General features: G+C 46.2%; 1 protein-coding gene across 4 annotated transcripts in view; it reads left to right on the forward strand.

Moving 5' to 3' along the window:
• Positions 1 to 12,476, forward strand: part of Prickle1 (prickle planar cell polarity protein 1) — a 92,186-nt gene extending 79,710 nt beyond the window's left edge. For 3 of the 4 annotated variants that reach the window (XM_013348889.2, XM_026782510.1, XM_026782511.1), the window contains exons 2-8: positions 140 to 325; positions 1,932 to 2,045; positions 2,766 to 2,903; positions 3,406 to 3,609; positions 6,361 to 6,547; positions 7,750 to 8,613; positions 10,295 to 11,151. In XM_013348889.2, coding sequence (XP_013204343.1) covers positions 194 to 325; positions 1,932 to 2,045; positions 2,766 to 2,903; positions 3,406 to 3,609; positions 6,361 to 6,547; positions 7,750 to 8,613; positions 10,295 to 11,151 — 2,496 coding nt within the window. In that variant the 5' untranslated portion in view covers positions 140 to 193. Of the gene's footprint in view, positions 1 to 139; positions 326 to 1,931; positions 2,046 to 2,765; positions 2,904 to 3,405; positions 3,610 to 6,360; positions 6,548 to 7,749; positions 8,614 to 10,294 lie in introns of those variants that run through there. The other variant, XM_005354302.3, reaches the window with a different exon arrangement.
• The last annotated feature ends 3,054 nt before the right edge of the window (positions 12,477 to 15,530 follow it).

Genomic DNA, 15,530 nt, shown 5'->3' on the forward strand with positions numbered 1-15,530 from the left:
TTTGAGTGGTACTGGGGCTTGCAGGTGACTCCAGGCATTTAATCCCTTTCTCTGGGCGCATCAACATGGACACAGATATTAAGTAGACGCTCGCGGAAGAGTGGAGGTTTTACATTCGTTTCTCCTGTGTCATCCACAGCAGCCACTGGTGAATGTCCTGTGACGGAGAAGCCAGGCTTTGAACCTCATTATTATGCCTTTGGAGATGGAGCCCAAAATGAGCAAACTGGCCTTTGGGTGCCAGAGAAGTTCCACGTCGGACGACGATTCTGGCTGTGCGCTGGAAGAGTATGCCTGGGTCCCACCAGGCCTCAGGCCTGAGCAGGTAAGGAGCCCACTCTTTGATTGGCTTTCCAGGAACTTCCACTGTTTTTCCAAGTATGGATCTTCACTCTCCCTCAGCTGGATTTGCTTTCTAAGGTTCTCTTTGACTTCTTAGTCGAAGCTTCCTGTCTTCCCACTCGTGGGTCCTGTGGCCCCACAGCCACACTCAGCTCCTGCTGTAATTAATAAAATGCCGGGTACCACGGGTGTGCTTCTTAGTGCTCTTGTGAGTCCTTCTTCAGGGAGGAAGAGGAACTTACCTGACTTGGATGGTTTGGGATTGTTGTTGTTGTTGTTGTTGTTTTTGATGGTCAGGGGAGCAGGGGCAGGGTGTGTCTTTTGAAACAGGGTCTCCCTGTGTAGTCCTGGCTGCCCTCCAACTTGCAGAGATCTGCCTTCCTCTGCCTCCCAAGTGCTGAAAAGAAAGGCGTGTGCCAGTATGCCTGGCTCTTATATATCTCAGAACTTCAGTAGAAACAGAAGGAAATAAAAGGGCCACCTCCCGGCCAGTTCTGTGCAGTTCTCCTCTGTGGAAGAGGGATGCAGTGTTGCCACTAAGTCTGGCCTTCCATGAGTGCAGCGGAGGCTGGGAAAGCACCAGCGTGGCGCTTCCTTTGCGTCGATGTTTGGGGATGATGGGGACAGTGTCTGCCTGTTTTCATTTCCCAGTATCCTTATGATGACGATATCGCAAATTGTTGGTGGGTCTTAGGCAGGCAAAGTTGTCCTTCAGAACAGAAGACCACAGACTCGCGTCTGGTTGTCGAGTTACCTTTCTTGGAAGGTGGGAGGGAACCCCTTTGAGATAAGGCATCCTTGTACATTCAAGACCCGGTGTATAAGTAGCGACTAATAATAGTAAGGTATCAGCAAAGCTTCTAGAGCCCACACAGGAAGCAAAGGTGTGCTGGCATAGCCGTTGGGGAAGTGGAATTTTGAGAGACTCCCTTACATCCTAGATGGTGTTTGTTGAACCATTGCTAGCAGACGGCCCCCAGGTCCTTTAGGTCTTCTACTTGAATCCCTTTGATTCCACCTCAGCATCGCAGCATCCTTTGTGGTGTTCACCAAGGGATTTCCTAAAAGACAATAGAGACATGAAAATGATGTCCCCTTTCAAAGTGAGCTGAGACCGGCTCAGCATGCTGCGTACTGCAGATAACACCCATCCAAACCCTGTAAAGCGGATGGCAGAGAGAATCGCAGAATTTAGAGAGAAAATTGAGTCTGTCTGTTTAGAGGCCGGATCTTGGATATTTGTCACAGAATCTCCAAGAATTCACCCAGGACTCTCTCTTGATCCCTCAGCTGACCTTTGCAAGACTGGGGAACAGGAACCGTAAATGCGTGCGTTTGATGATAGCTCGTAATTTATGATGTCCTTAATTGTCACTGCAAATTGCATTCCTGAGGAGCAATTTAGCAGCTGGATGCTAGTTGATGCTAGCAGATGCAGGTTTGCACCACTGCTGAGTTGGCTCAGCTGGTCCCCTCATTAGCTGCAGGGGGGCAGAACCCCCCCCCCCAAAGGAGGGAGAGGTGAAGACCTGCCCGCTCAGACCTTCCTTTTGTGTATTGATGGCATCCATCCTGTGCTGCCCCCACAGATCCAGCTTTACTTTGCTTGCTTGCCGGAGGACAAGGTCCCTTACGTGAACAGCCCCGGAGAGAAACACCGGATTAAACAGCTTTTGTACCAGTTGCCACCACATGATAATGAGGTAAAGTAACAGGAGGAAAGCTAATTAGTAAGAAGAAAATAAACAGTCAGCGTCCTGGGGCCTTTCCGAAAGCCCAGCTCTTCACTGGCTAGGCCGCTCTTCGGCCTTTCTTAAAAGGTTACCTTACGAACAAGGCTTTTCTTCCTCTTTTTTAGAATAGAGAAAAGAGTATCACAGCGGGACTCTTCACACAAGTTGTTCTTGATGGTGTTTTCAGCCACCCACCAATTATTGGGAGCTTTTCTTTCCACGTGCAGGACGAGCACTTCAGGGTAGTTCAGGATCGAAGACCCGAGTGCCTGCAGAATGCAGCGGGAAGGAGTGGATGTGGCAATTCCCCCGTTTCAACCTTCTGTGGAAGGTGGCATCTTTCTTGCTGCTAAGGACTGCAATCAGTTCACACTTAGAAAATAGTGAGCCATGCCCATTCTGTCAGATAGTGCATCCCTTTTCTAGAGATTGAGGTCCATTTTACTTGATTTTTTTTTTGAGACGGGGTCTGGATCTCGACATGCAGACCAGGCTGGCTTCGAACTCCTGGAGGTGGACAGGTCTCAGCCACATAGGTGCTGGGATTAAAAGCGTGAACCACCACATCCAGTCAAGGGTTTGAGGCAGGGCAGGGCAGTCAGGTGTACTGTTTTCCGTCCTGAAACTCCGGGAAGGAAGACCCGTCACAGCCACCCTGCAACACACACCTCTGTTCTCTTTCCTGCAAAGGTGCGGTACTGCCAGTCTTTAAGTGAAGAGGAGAAAAAGGAGCTGCAGGTGTTCAGTGCACAGAGGAAGAAAGAAGCGCTGGGGAGAGGAACCATTAAACTCTTGTCCAGAGCTGTGATGCATGCGGCGTGTGAGCAGGTAGCCCCTTCTAGGGCGCGCAGAGGGTGGGTGGCAGCGGTGTGGATGGGGTGAGCAGAGGGTGGCTGATGGGTGGTATGGATGCACACCCTATAAAAACTTCTGAAGAAAAAGAATTCCCTAACGGTTCTTACTGTCTGCACTGCTGTGTGACAACAGGAGTCAGTCTGTTTGAATGACACTGTCCTGCAGGGAGGGACGCTTGTATTTAAAACACAGAGATAATGAAGACATTCTAATCTCCTACTAATGGTTCTCAGCCCCTACCAAAGCTCTAGAGTGGGAAGCAGCTCAGTCACACTGGACAGAACTGGGAAGAGTGGCTGTGTAGAGGTGTTGGTGTCATTCAATCACCAACAGTAGACAGAAATTAAAGCTATCCTAAAAACACGGAAAAAAAAAAAAAGAAAGAAAACCCTTGTAGTTTATTTAAAAGTGGGAAAAACTAAAAATCCAGTAATTTAAACGAAGGGTCATTTTAATTTCCAATCTTTGTTTTTAGTGTGGATTGCAGATGAACGGAGGGGAGGTTGCAGTGTTTGCCTCCCGTGCAGGCCCCGGAGTATGCTGGCATCCGTCCTGCTTTGTCTGCTTCACATGCAATGAGCTACTGGTCGACCTCATCTATTTCTATCAGGATGGAAAAATTCACTGCGGCAGGCACCATGCAGAACTGCTCAAACCTCGATGCTCAGCCTGTGATGAGGTAAAAAACAAAACAAAACAAGTTCATCCCTTAATGATGGAAAAAAATAAGCCAACAGCCAACATTCCACTGTTCACAACTAAGCAAAGCACGTGCCTCCTGCTTTGTTCTTTATGGATATTTTTAAGATAGAGTTGCCCATCCACAATGGAATTCTGTGTAGCCAAAAATAGGGGGCAAGCAGGTGCTTTTTGCTTGTCCATGGGTGTCTCCGATGAAATGTAGGGAACACCGCAGAAGAACACGTAGAATACAACCTTTATTGTTTTTCAAATATAGGAAAGAAAGAACTCGGTATAATGGACATGTTGTATACAGTTAGCAAAGGCTAGAAAGACAAACCAAAGTTAGTCAAGGATATAGCATAGGTGGATAACAGTCTAAAAGGAGTTTCTTTCTCTTACATTATTATTATTATATAGAGATTTTTAATTTTTTGAATGGCCTAATAAAGCTAGTCAGGCCTCAAACTTACTTTACTATGTAGCTGAAGTTCAAAACTTTGAATTCCTTATTCTCCTGCCTCCTGTTTCCAAGTGTTGGAATAATAGATACATACCACAATGCCCGCCAAACTTTTTATTTGAAAGTAACTTTATTTTTGAAAAGGTTGAAAAGATACTATAGACAGCCCCTATACACCTTTCTCCCTGCTCCCAAGTGCTAGCTTTCCCATAACCATGCTGTATATGGTGAAAGCAAGAATCACCATTCATGCAGGGGCTATGCTTATACCTATTGGCTTTGGTTAGATTGTTGCCTTTACTTTTTTTCCCCATCCGTGAGTTTATTTTAGGTCTTTAGGCAGTCATATATCATATAGGAAAAGGACACTACATGGTTCCCTGCAATTAGGGTTCCTCCTTGTGTCTTCTTTGTCTTCCTCAGTCTGGGACAAAGTTTTCAGGTTATACATCCACACATATATTTCTTTAATGAAATATAAAGATTTTAAAGTCCTTAATGTAGAGGCGGCCTCTGTCTCAGACAAAACACTTCCTTCACAACTGTTCACACATCCCCAGCCTCACTGGCTCGGTGTTCACTCCGCAGACACTGGTTTCAGTTAAAACATATGCAGACCAAAATTGACTTGACTGCTAATGTGTGCTTCATCAGATTTTGCCACTAAAATGGTCCTTGGAGGAGGGGGGGGGGTTCTGGAGAGATGGCTCAGCGGTTAAGAGCATTGCCTGCTCTTCCAAAGGTCCTGAGTTCAATTCCCAGCAACCACATGGTGGCTCACAACCATCTGTAATGAGGTCTGGTGCCCTCTACTGGCCTATAGGCATACACACAGATAGAATATTATATACATAATAAATAAATAAATAAATATTTTTAAAAAGATGGTCCTTGGGAACAAACAAAAGTGTAATAAATTCACTTCTACCTCCAAGTTTAAGCAAACACTTAGTTTCCCCTCTCCAACAGTACCAGTTTGTATTCTTGTAGACAAGTCTTTGTCAGTGAAATGGAAACATGCATGAAGCCAGTATTTATCTATAGCTATCTATGTAGGCACACATATTACAAACTATTGCATATTTTGTAGTTGACTCTTTCTTTCTTACATGTATGATGAACACCAAGAGTATAAACACAATATAACTTAAGTCAGTGGGTCAGGCCCTCTGTGGTAACAAAGCCAAACACTCATTGGGTGTGGTGGCACATGCCTTTGAGCCCAACAAAGGCAGAGGCAGGCAGATCTCTTGAGCTTGAGGCCAGCCTGATTTATAGAGCGAGTTCTAGGACAGCCAGGGCTACCCAGAGAAACCCTGCCCCCCAAAACCAAATAAACAAAGTTATACACTCTTCCAGCCAACACAAAGCAGACACGTAGGAAAGAAGGATGACTTTTTGAAGTTATCGATGATCTGATGAGGATTTAACTTAACGAGAAATTAGATGTAGAAAGTTAGAGCAACTAAAGAACATACTAGAACAGGTTGACCCTCCAAATCAAAGACCCCCTTCAAATTGAAGCTAATGTTTTCTTTTTCTACTTTGTAAAGGTTCAGAGGTTTACAGTTTAAGGCTTTGGAAGCAAACAGGCAAACAAACAAGGACAAATTGGGCCTGGACATTCCCTTGACCAGGAAGAGCTGTGTTTCACTTGTCACTGTCCTGACTTCCAGTGGCTCACATTGGCCCCTCTCATTCTCCACCCCGTCACTCAGCTTTGTCCTGCAAACTCAACTGGTCTCTTATTGCTAAGTTCCAGGAGCAAGAGCTTTTCCATGCTGGGTTTGGTGGCCTCTGGGTACCCTGTGGGTGTGTCAACCCTTCTTACTCCGCATGCCATTTCTTCTGCTGTGAGCTTTTTCTCCATTTTCTGCAGCTAGCTGCCTCACTGCCTTCATTTTCTTCTCCTCTCCTCTCTCCTGGGTCTTGTCCAGGCCGCTATACTTGGCCACCATGTACCCCAAGATGCCAGGGTCATACAGGTGGGCAGACATGAGGTCTGTGCCTTTTTCCACCGCTAGGGCACGGCTATTTTATAACACCTCACACACACACTCCTCACCAGATGACCTAGAGGGCTAGGGCCGCCACAAAGGACACCTCCAACAAGAATGTCACCACCAAATGAACCCCTAAGACAGGACCTGCTGCAGGGTGTTTGAGCTCAGGTTTGAGAGCCAGTGTCGGCTGTGCAGAGTGGAGGCTTGTCTTGGACATATGCTAATTTGTTTGTTTGTTTGCATACTGACCTTCCATTCTGCGGTTCTGTGTTTCTTTTTAAAGATAATCTTCGCTGATGAGTGCACAGAAGCCGAGGGTCGCCACTGGCACATGAAACACTTCTGCTGCCTGGAATGCGAGACGGTCCTGGGGGGGCAGAGGTACATCATGAAGGATGGCCGCCCCTTCTGCTGTGGCTGCTTCGAGTCTCTCTACGCGGAGTACTGTGAAACGTGCGGGGAGCATATTGGTAAGTGTGGCTGCCGCCCACCTCCTGTCTGCCCTGTCACACAGCCGCAGCCGTCGGTGATTATCCACCGTCTTGCTCCTTTGTTAATGTTGGTGAAAATTGAGGTATAATTTACATGTATCGGAGCACACGGCACGTCAGTGACTGTCAGATGAATAGGCTGTTCTGATTGTTCATAGCAGCCAACACTGAGCTGATTCTAGGCACGCTCAGTTAAAGTTCCCATGGGCTTCTGGGGATTTTCCTTTTTCTGGTAGGGTTAGGGGGTAACACCCAGGACCTTGTATATACTAGGAAAGCCCTGGTCACACCATTTTTTTCTCAGTCTATTAACACATCTGTTTCATGTATTTTGGGGTTAATGCCTTTCATTGAAAATACACTGGCAGCAGCCAGCTCTCAGCCAGCAGCATGTGGTTCACAGTTAAAGCCGATGGAATACTTGTATCTGCATGTGTGTAGAAGCACAAGACAGTGGTTCAACTACATGCCTCAAACATGTTCAATAGCAAAACAAAGCACAGAAATGTAAACATCATGACACTAAACATGTGAAGCTCAGGATACTTGACTATAGCACAGTAAATGAATCCAAAGGGTCCCTTTGTATGGCCTCAGTGGGGAACATGTGTTGGTCAATTTGAATCTTTTTTAATTAATTAATATATAATTTATTATATATACACTTACCAGGAGAGGGCACCAGATCTCATTACAGATGATTGTGAGCCACCATGTGGTTGCTGGGAATTGAACTCAGGACCTCTGGAAGAGCAGTCAGTGCTCTTAACCTCTGAGCCATCTCTCCAGCCCTTCAATTTAAATCTTAATGGATCTGCATATCTGTTGATGACCCTGTTTTGGCTATCAATGCTGGGATTACAAATAATCCTTTGAACAGATAAATTGACAAATACATTATCTACAGATAGGGACGGTGAACAGTGTATATGTAACCCACACCTGACAAGATCAAGGCAACATCAAGCCAGATGTCTAGTGCACATCTAGAGTCCTAACACAGAGGCTAAGACAGGAAGGGGCAAGAACTCAGAGCCAACCCCGGGTTCACAGCTGACCTGGACCACATAGTGAGATGTTTCCCTTAAAACAAAGCCCAGAGCGTTCCCATCACCCACAAGTTCCCTCCTGTCCACACCTCTCCCCAGCACCTAAGTGTTTTCCTGTCTCTTTTAACACAGGTGTGGACCATGCACAGATGACCTATGACGGGCAACATTGGCATGCCACAGAGGCCTGCTTTTCCTGCGCTCAGTGTAAGGCCTCTTTGCTGGGATGCCCCTTCCTTCCAAAGCAAGGTCAGATTTATTGCTCCAAGACCTGCAGCCTAGGCGAAGACATGCACGCCTCCGATTCTTCCGACTCTGCCTTCCAGTCTGCCCGATCCAGGGACTCGAGGAGAAGTGTGCGGATGGGCAGAAGCAGTCGCTCCGCAGACCAGTGCAGACAGTCTCTGCTCCTCTCCCCTGCTCTGAACTACAAGTTTCCCGGTCTTAATGGCAATGCTGATGACACCCTATCTCGGAAGCTGGACGACTTGAGTCTCTCCCGGCAGGGAGCAGGCTTTGCTAATGAGGAGTTCTGGAAAGCCAGAGTCGATCAGGAAGCCTCCGAAGACCCTGAAGAATGGGCCGAACATGAGGATTACATGACACAGCTCCTCCTCAAATTTGGGGATAAAAGCCTCTTCCAGCAGCAGCCCAGTGAGGTGGAGATTAGAGCCAGTGAGCACTGGATGCCTGACAACATGGTCAAAAACAAACCTGAGGTGAAGCCAAATCACCAGGGCCTGGTCAGTAAGAAGTACCAGTCTGATATGTATTGGGCACAGTCCCAGGACGGGCTAGGTGACTCTGCCTATGGCAGTCATCCTGGCCCTGCCAGCAGCCGCAGGCTGCAAGAGCTGGATCTGGACCACGGTGCTGCCGGGTATAACCATGACCAAAGCCAGTGGTATGAAGACTCCCTGGAGTGTCTATCTGACTTGAAGCCAGAACAAAGTGTCCGGGATTCTATGGATTCTTTGGCGTTGTCCAATATCACAGGTATGTCACCCGGGGATTGTGGGGTGTTTGAAAAAGCAGGCGCTGAAACATTTATTAACAAGTTACCACCGAGTGCCAGTAGGTGGCGTCGTATTTAAAACTCTGGAGGAACAAAGGTGTTTCATTTAAATGCCACAGGATGTTAGGCGGGTGTGTCTGTGAGGTGAGTACTCAGTGTGATATCCTGAACAGAGAGCCCTTTGTGACGGGAGGAAACAGATTTGGATATGAACATCTTTGCCTGGATCAGGGGTTAGAGATTCTGTGTTTAGATTATACTATATAACATGCTCAGGCTACTTTTACTGTCTTAAAATTCATAAATTTTTAACTGTTAAAAAAAAAATCCTTGGATTGCTCTGTGGGTTGAGATAGCTCAAAAAAAAAATCTAAGTGTTTTTTTTTTCCTCATTATAAAATTATGCTTTAGTATTTCCGAGGCAAATTCTTATTATTTATCCCATGCTTTATGTTAAAATGACCCTGAGTTGTATAAAGTAGATATTATTAATTTTAAATAGGAGTAAACAAATTGTTTGACAGCTGAGTGGCTGATGTTACCCAGGATTTGAAGATAAGACTGGTAGAAAAAAGAAAAAAAAGAAACAGCATGGTATATGAATTTCATGTGGATGTTTGCTTAGGACACAAAAACACTATGCTCCTGCTAGTAACAGCCCGTCCTTTATAGTGTTATAACATAGCCAGGAAAAGGACCGAGTGCTCTCCACTGCCAGCGGTCTGTGCAGAACGGTGAGACACTGCTCCCTCCTGGTCCCTGGCCTGTCACACTGGTCCTCTTGTAAGGAGAGCGGAGGAAGCATCACAAGTGAGACTGTCTGTCAGACCCTGTACCGGCCAGGTTAACGTGTCACCTTTCCTGGGTACAACTGCGTGAAAGGCAGCGGCTGGATGGAGGTGAAGCTCAGAAGTACAGGAAACACTTTGTGTGTGCAAGGCCGTTGGTTTAACAACCCCCTCCCCCCCCCCAGTGCTGAAAACTAAAAAGTCAAATGCTAGAGACTGACAGTCCTTGGGAATAAACAAGCTATCTTTCCAAAGTAGGGAGTTAGCATCTGACAGGAGCTGATCAGGGGCCCATACCAGTAGTCTCTCGCTGTCCTAGATTCATAGAAGCTTGAGTAAGTCATATCATCACCAAGATCATTGCTCTTGGTTTAGGAATAAGAGCGATCTGGAAGCGATGCATTTTAAAGACTGGAGAGGGATAACTGACCGAGGGCACAGGCCTGGGGCTGGCAAGCCTTGCTCTCAACAGCTCAGTTTATGGCTAGTTTCTGCCACAGAGGGAAGCAGCCCCAGACAACCTAAATACAGCTGTGTTCTGATGTGACTGCACACAGCAGGCTGCTGCCCCCGTCTAAGATGAAGACAACTGCCCACTCCGAAGGGGCTGACTGACATTCAAAGGGGGTGGCTCTCGGAGCTTCCGTCTGTGCTGCCTGTGGCACGTGCTAGAACAATCTTTAGGTTCCCTGGTGGCATTAACAAAGTTCATACTTCTCGGTTGGTAGACATTACACATTGGCTTCCCCAAGTGTGTTTGAATCAGATGATTCAATAGGGAATTTTCTTGTAGATGCTTTTCTGTGCCACATTTAAGGGCTGTGCGCATGTTGGGACTTGTGAGAATCACATCATGTTTTGGGCTCTGTTGCAGGAGCATCAGTGGACGGAGAAAGCAAGCCCAGGCCGTCATTATACTCTCTGCAGAACTTTGAGGAGGTGGAGGCCGAGGACTGTGAAAAAATGAGCAACATGGGCACTCTGAACTCCTCCATGCTGCACAGAAGTGCGGAGTCCTTAAAGAGTCTGAATTCAGAGTTATGTCCGGAAAAAATCATGCCTGAGGAAAAGCCAGTCCACCTGCCGGTGCTCAGAAGATCCAAGTCTCAGTCCCGACCTCAGCAGGTCAAGTTCTCGGATGACGTCATTGACAACGGGAGCTATGACGTCGAAATCCGGCAGCCTCCCATGAGTGAAAGGACTCGGAGACGCGTGTATCACTTTGAAGAAAGGGGATCCAGGCCTCACCACCATCGCCACCGGAGAAGCAGGAAGTCGCGGTCCGACAACGCCCTGAACCTGGTCACGGAAAGGAAGTACTCTCCCAAGGACAGATTTCGTCTGTACACGCCCGATAACTATGAGAAATTCATACAGAACAAAGGCGCCCGGGAGCTTCAAGCGTACCTGCAGAATGCCGATCTCTACGGCCAGTATGCCCATGCCACGTCCGATTACGCCCTGCAGAACCCAGGAATGAACAGGTTCCTGGGCCTCTATGGGGACGACGATGACTCCTGGGGTTCGTCCTCCACGTCCTCCTCCGACTCTGAAGAAGAAGGCTATTTTCTCGGACAACCGATCCCTCAGCCGCGGCCGCAGAGATTCACCTACTACACAGATGACCTTTCTAGTCCAACGTCTGCACTGCCCACTCCACAGTTTAGTCAGAGGACAACTAAATCCAAGAAGAAAAAGGGACACAAGGGCAAAAACTGTATTATTTCTTAACCAAGTAGACCCCGAGATGATCTGTTTAAAAGTTTGCCATTTAACCCGGACTTGGACCTTTTATTCACTATAGGAGAGTCGCTGAAATAGTGTAAAGTGCTTCCTTGGCCTATGTAAATGAGAGCCTACTGCTGTTTACAGTCAGGTTAACACACAGAGAGGGGTGGCCTCCTCCAGGTGCCCTTCCTGGGTGGCGCCAGATGAAAACACTGTCTTGTGCCAGTGGCAGGTAAATTACAGCTGCTTTGGTCTCCAGTCCACAAAGGGAACACTCCGGAAACTGCCACCAGGTGATTGAACAGAGTGTTCGTTTTAGAAGCCGGATAGCCACCTTTGTGAGCAGTAGTACCTGTCCTTAACTCAGTCAGGTTGGCTCAGGTCCTGAGTGGTGTCGTGTTGTGAGGCATGCATGTCACCATGACGACCTAGCTAACCACCACGTGTCCCATTGCGTGAGGAGCACTTGTTCCCCTTCAGCCCTTATTAGCCAGGTAAACATGTTGTATTACTTCCAGCTACAGATCGAAAGGCCTTGGTATTTATATGTAGTATTTCATAGACCTTAAAGTGTATTCCTAATTTAACGGTGCAAATATTAATGTAGATACTGTACAGTTCAGATTTTAAAGCTGATATTTTTATATCCCTGAATTGCAAGATGTTTGTTACACTGCCGTGCTAGATTCATTCGGGAACCGGAAACAGCATTTATGGGTGAGATGGTTGCTTGTATTTTAGTCAGGGTTTATAAGTTTAGACAGTCAATTTATATTGCTTAGTGACGGAAAGTTGGTTTGTTTGTTTTTTTTTTCAATATTATAAAAGGCTCTGTATGCATGGTGGGGCTATGTACATAGTTGTTACTGGGGCCCTGTTACTCTTACAAGTGTTATTTATGGGTCAAGCTTTGTAAACTGTATAAATGTAAAAACAAGCCCCACACGTACCTCTCCAAGGAGAAGCTGTTGGGTGTTCTTCCCTAGGCAGGGGGAGGTCTCTCAGCGGTGATAACGTTCGTATTTCTGTGACAGTCTGGAGACTCACTATGTAAAGACAGGTTATTTCTCCCGCCCTTCCCTCCCAGCTGGTCGTTGGCCTTTAAAAGTAACTTTGAAAAACCGAGTTTCCAGTTGCAGTAGGAACGAGCCAGAGCGCTTCAAATTCACAAGGCTCTGGTTCAACGGGAAACCATGTTGGATTTGAACTAATGAGTGGGTAGTTTGGGCTGTGCTGTTCTTGCATTCACATCTCATTCCTAACTAAAGGTCCCTGGTGTCATCCTGGGCCTTTCAGGGAGGTGTTTAATAAAGGCTTAATAAATGACAGCTACCGTTCTGAGTATGAATCTTCCATTTTGCTCCAGTGTTCACTTTTTCCCATAATCCTCCTACTGCTAACAGATCTTTGTTGAACCCCAGACTTGAAGAACAGAAACTGTTATTTATCAAGAGCAAAGAAAGGCTGTCTGGCCTTGAAAAGACCAGATGTGAACCCAGTAGGTAAACCTATGGTCCAAGAATTCCTCCCCCTCCCCATCTCTAAAGAGGCCATGGCCAGACATGAATCCAGTAGGTAAACCTACTGTCCAGGAACCCCGCCCATGATTCCATCCCTAAAGAGGGCAAAGCTAGGAAGAGTCCCCTCAGCAAAGCTGCAGCAGAAAAAGAGCGCTTTCCTCTGCAGCTCCATCAGCATTGCCTAGGTCTCGCACACTTCGAGAACACGTCAGTAAGGAAATGAAGATTATTCATGGCAGAAATCCTTCAGACAGGATCAAACACCAAAGCTTATTCCCACTCCTTATCTCCAGAAGTAGACTATTTATCCAGTCTCAGTCCACACTTCTGATGTCCAAACACAAGGATCTCTTCAAAATACTAGTCGGGGGGGCTGGAGAGATGGCTCAGTGGTTAAGAGCATTGCCTGCTCTTCCAAAGGTCCTGAGTTCAATTCCCAGCAACCACATGGTGGCTCACAACCATCTGTAGAGGGGTCTGGCGCCCACTTCTGGCCTTCAGACATACACACAGACAGAATATTGTATATATAACAAATAAATATTAAAAAAAAAATACTAGTTGGGCCAGGCGGCTTTTAATCCCAGCACTTGGGAGGCAGAGGCAGGCGAATCTCAAGTGAGTTTGAGGCCAGCCTGGGCTACACACCGAGTTCTAGGACACATTCCAAAGCTACACAGAGGAACCCTGTCTCAAAAACAAAGACAAAAAAATAAATAAAAAAATTCTAGTTGAGGCTGGGGGTGTAGCTCAGTGACACAGCGTGCTCACGCTTAAGGCTCTGGGGCAGATTTCTAACAGAGTGGTGGAGAGCTCGGCCCTCCAACTTGCTTTTCACTTTCCAGGACTGCATACAGTCATTTCACCTCACTTCTCTGATAGCTGTTTAATGTTCTATGGGGTGATACACTTGAATTTACTCATACATATCCTACAGCGGCATATGTGCCTATACACCGAGCAACAACATTCCTGGGGACAAGCCGACATATATGAAGGTGTTGGATTCCCGCAGTTTTCCTCCAGCAGTCCTCCCGGTTCACACACTACATGAGCAGATGCACCGACAGCGTTCTTGGTGTTGAAGAATGTGAGCTGCTTCAGTGTAGTAATATTCTGTTAGAAACTGCACTCAGCCGTCCTCAGGCCAGCGCAGGTGTGCACTGAAGATAGACGCTGCCCTGCACACTCAAGTGCAATCAATCTCAAGGGATTATTCTTGCTAGAGATCTGGCAGCAATCAGTTTCCATTTCCATATGTAATTATATAAATTGCCAAAACGTAAGGAAACAGATCTCTACGGACAATACTCAGAACCTTTGGGCTTTAGAATCTGTTCAGCACTGAGATTACTGAAGGAGAAACAGAGGCAATCGCTGTACAAAGTTCTTTCTATAAAGAAAGAACTGAACTACAGTACCTGAACAGGCCTCGTTACAAAGAATATAAAGTATTCTGGCCAATCAATGAATTCCAAAGTTTGGCTCGAGACATACCACACAGAACTGCCTCTGATCAGACAGTGGAGAGGCAGATAGTCAGACCCTTATGGTCCTCACTAGAGCTGGTCTTTACAGTGACATCTTTGTATCTGCCGGTCCCCTGTTATGATCTAATTCCTCAGGGAAGTCAGGTCACCTGCTGTCCCTCCCAGTAGATGGCGAGCACGCGACAAGAGCTGGATTGTGCACCCAGGACTGTTAGAGCTGCCCTGGGGAGGAGCCAGTGTTGTCAGGTTCAAAGTATTTCAAGACAGGCTAGGCGTGGGCTTCTGTAAAATCCTCAGGTTTTAAGCACTTAAGAACGAAATGTTTCTGAAGACTATCCATCAAGATGAACCTGTCATCTCAATTCCCAACTTCAGTCATAAAGTCAGGAGCCTCAAGCAGGTTAGAGTTCTCTAATGAAGGCCCAACACTAATACTGTTTATAGAAACATTATTGTGAGTCTTTAGAAACTAATTACAAAATCCTTTATCTGTCTGTGCTTGTCACAGCTCATCCCCACCTCCCCACCCATCTCCATGTCTGTTAGGAAGTGGTTGAAGGCTATGAGAAATTGATGCACTTTGGCAGTAACACTAGTTCACGTAACTTCAAATTTTACTCTTAAGCAAAGCAACACACTTGATGCAACACTCTTCACATTCGACTCTAACCTACCTTCCTCCTGCAGAAGGGAGACATATTTATTCTTCAATTATGTCTGTAGTTGACAGGGCTGGAGATGAGGCTCAGTGAATTGTTCTACCAGAGGACCAGAGTCTGGACCCCAGGACCCACAATGGGTGGATTAAAATGTATTATCTCTAGTTCCAGGGGATCTGACGGGGACTTTGTGGACAAACACATGTCTATATACACACAGACACAAACACATAAATCTTTAAAAAAAAAAAGTAGTTGCGACAGACTCCTGCAGATTAACGAGAAAATGTAAGTATGTTAACATGTGCAGTGCTCACTGCTAAGGAGAAAAAAAAGCAACTCAAAGCAGCAGGGGATGATTGTACCTTAAGTAACATGTCAACAAAGAAAACACTGCAGAGAAATGCTGAAAGAAAGGCAATACCAAACTTGAAATGTGAAAAAGGTTGAAAATAACTTGTATGAAAACATACCACATATTTGGACAAAAGCTGATAGCTAGAGAAGTCACAGGCCCTAGTGGGAAACTATAGTTGCTGCTTTGTAAAATGAACAGGATATTCCCATCAAATATTCTTCTAAATGATATGTAAATGCCCACAGATTAGTACCAGGCAGGTTTGGGCACAGGCTTTTTGTAACGGCGTAAACGAATGCAGACAGATTGTAAAAATATATATACAGCTTTAATAGACTTACAGAACCACCGTTCC

This window comes from Microtus ochrogaster, chromosome 15 (assembly GCF_000317375.1).
Source record: "Microtus ochrogaster isolate Prairie Vole_2 chromosome 15, MicOch1.0, whole genome shotgun sequence".
NCBI lineage: Eukaryota > Metazoa > Chordata > Mammalia > Rodentia > Cricetidae > Microtus > Microtus ochrogaster.